The 1,122-nt window shown below is 46.6% G+C and overlaps 1 protein-coding gene across 1 annotated transcript in view; it reads left to right on the top strand.

Annotated features, from left to right (window-relative positions):
• The first annotated feature begins 600 nt into the window (after positions 1-600).
• itpr3 (inositol 1,4,5-trisphosphate receptor, type 3) overlaps positions 601-1,122 on the top strand; it is a 75,904-nt gene continuing 75,382 nt past the window's right edge. The window contains exon 1 of the mRNA XM_015394543.1: positions 601-961. Within this exon, the coding sequence (XP_015250029.1) occupies positions 870-961 (92 nt within the window). The 5' untranslated portion in view covers positions 601-869. The remainder of the gene's footprint in view (positions 962-1,122) is intronic.

The raw sequence follows: 1,122 nt of genomic DNA, 5'->3' as shown, positions 1-1,122 counted from the left end.
GTCCTCCACTATAGCTTTAAAGCTCTCCCTACATGGGTGCCTTTTTTCCTTCCTGCCCCTGCCCTTCAAAAATCTGTGCATGCCACTGCTAAGAGTAAAAATAACCCAAGCAAACCAATGTTTCTAAAATAAGATTTATTTTTTCTTACTTTTAGTTATTTTTCGTGTATATTTTATTTCTTAAGGACTCAGTGTTTAGAGATGACATAAAGGTGAATGAAAGCTTGATCCATTAATCCTCACAGAATATTTAGTCTATTTCTGATAGTTTTTAACTTTAACTCCATACCTGCAGTGCCGCCATCTGTCGGTCACCAGCAGACATAGCAGGAATAAACCTTTATCAGCCTGCAGTCTCTAATGTAGAATAGAATAGGGGGGAAAAAACACTTTATTGTCCCACAATGGAGAAGTTCTGACTTTACTTTATTAACTTTAATAAAGTTAATAAAGTAACTTTAAAGTAACCCCCCCCCCCATGACTTGTATTTATTGAAGGTGCAGCTCTGCTGAAGCCTGGAGGCTTATCTCCGCAGCGGCTCACTTCCTGGTTGGCCCTCCAGTCACTGTGGGAGGGGTGGAGGGGTGGAGGGAGGGGGAGCTGCGTGTCCACAGCTCCGTGGAAACAGTCCAAGCTGCAGACAGAGTGTCCCTCCTGCAGAGACAGGCTGTTGGAAAGTTTCGGAGAACTTCAGGCGGACTTTGTTTCCATGCAGAACCGGGCAGCGGCTCCGAGGAGCGGCTGCAGCGTCCAGACAGGAGCCCCGCTGGGCTCCAGCTGCTGAGGGACCGACAGGTGGACCCCTGCTGTCCAGCTGCTGTCCAGCTGCTGTCTGTCCAGCTGCTGTCTGTCCAGCTGCTGCAGCAGGATGTCGGACTCTGCTTCCAGTTTCCTCCACATCGGAGACATCGTGTCTCTGTATGCGGAGGGTTCAGTGAACGGCTTCATCAGCACGCTGGGGTGAGTGGAAACTATCATCATCATCATCATCATCATCATCATCATCATCATCATCATCATCATCATCATCATCATCAGTAACATAACCTTAGCTGCAGGAAAAAAACAAGACAGCTCCATAAAAACCTGATTAGATCTTTAAAGGTTAGAAAAAAGGTGTC

This window comes from Cyprinodon variegatus, unplaced genomic scaffold (genome assembly GCF_000732505.1).
Source record: "Cyprinodon variegatus isolate N-32 unplaced genomic scaffold, C_variegatus-1.0 Scaffold692, whole genome shotgun sequence".
Taxonomy (NCBI): Eukaryota; Metazoa; Chordata; class Actinopteri; order Cyprinodontiformes; family Cyprinodontidae; genus Cyprinodon; species Cyprinodon variegatus.
Note: the sequence above shows the minus strand (reverse complement) of the source record. Positions and strands in the feature narration are given on the sequence as shown.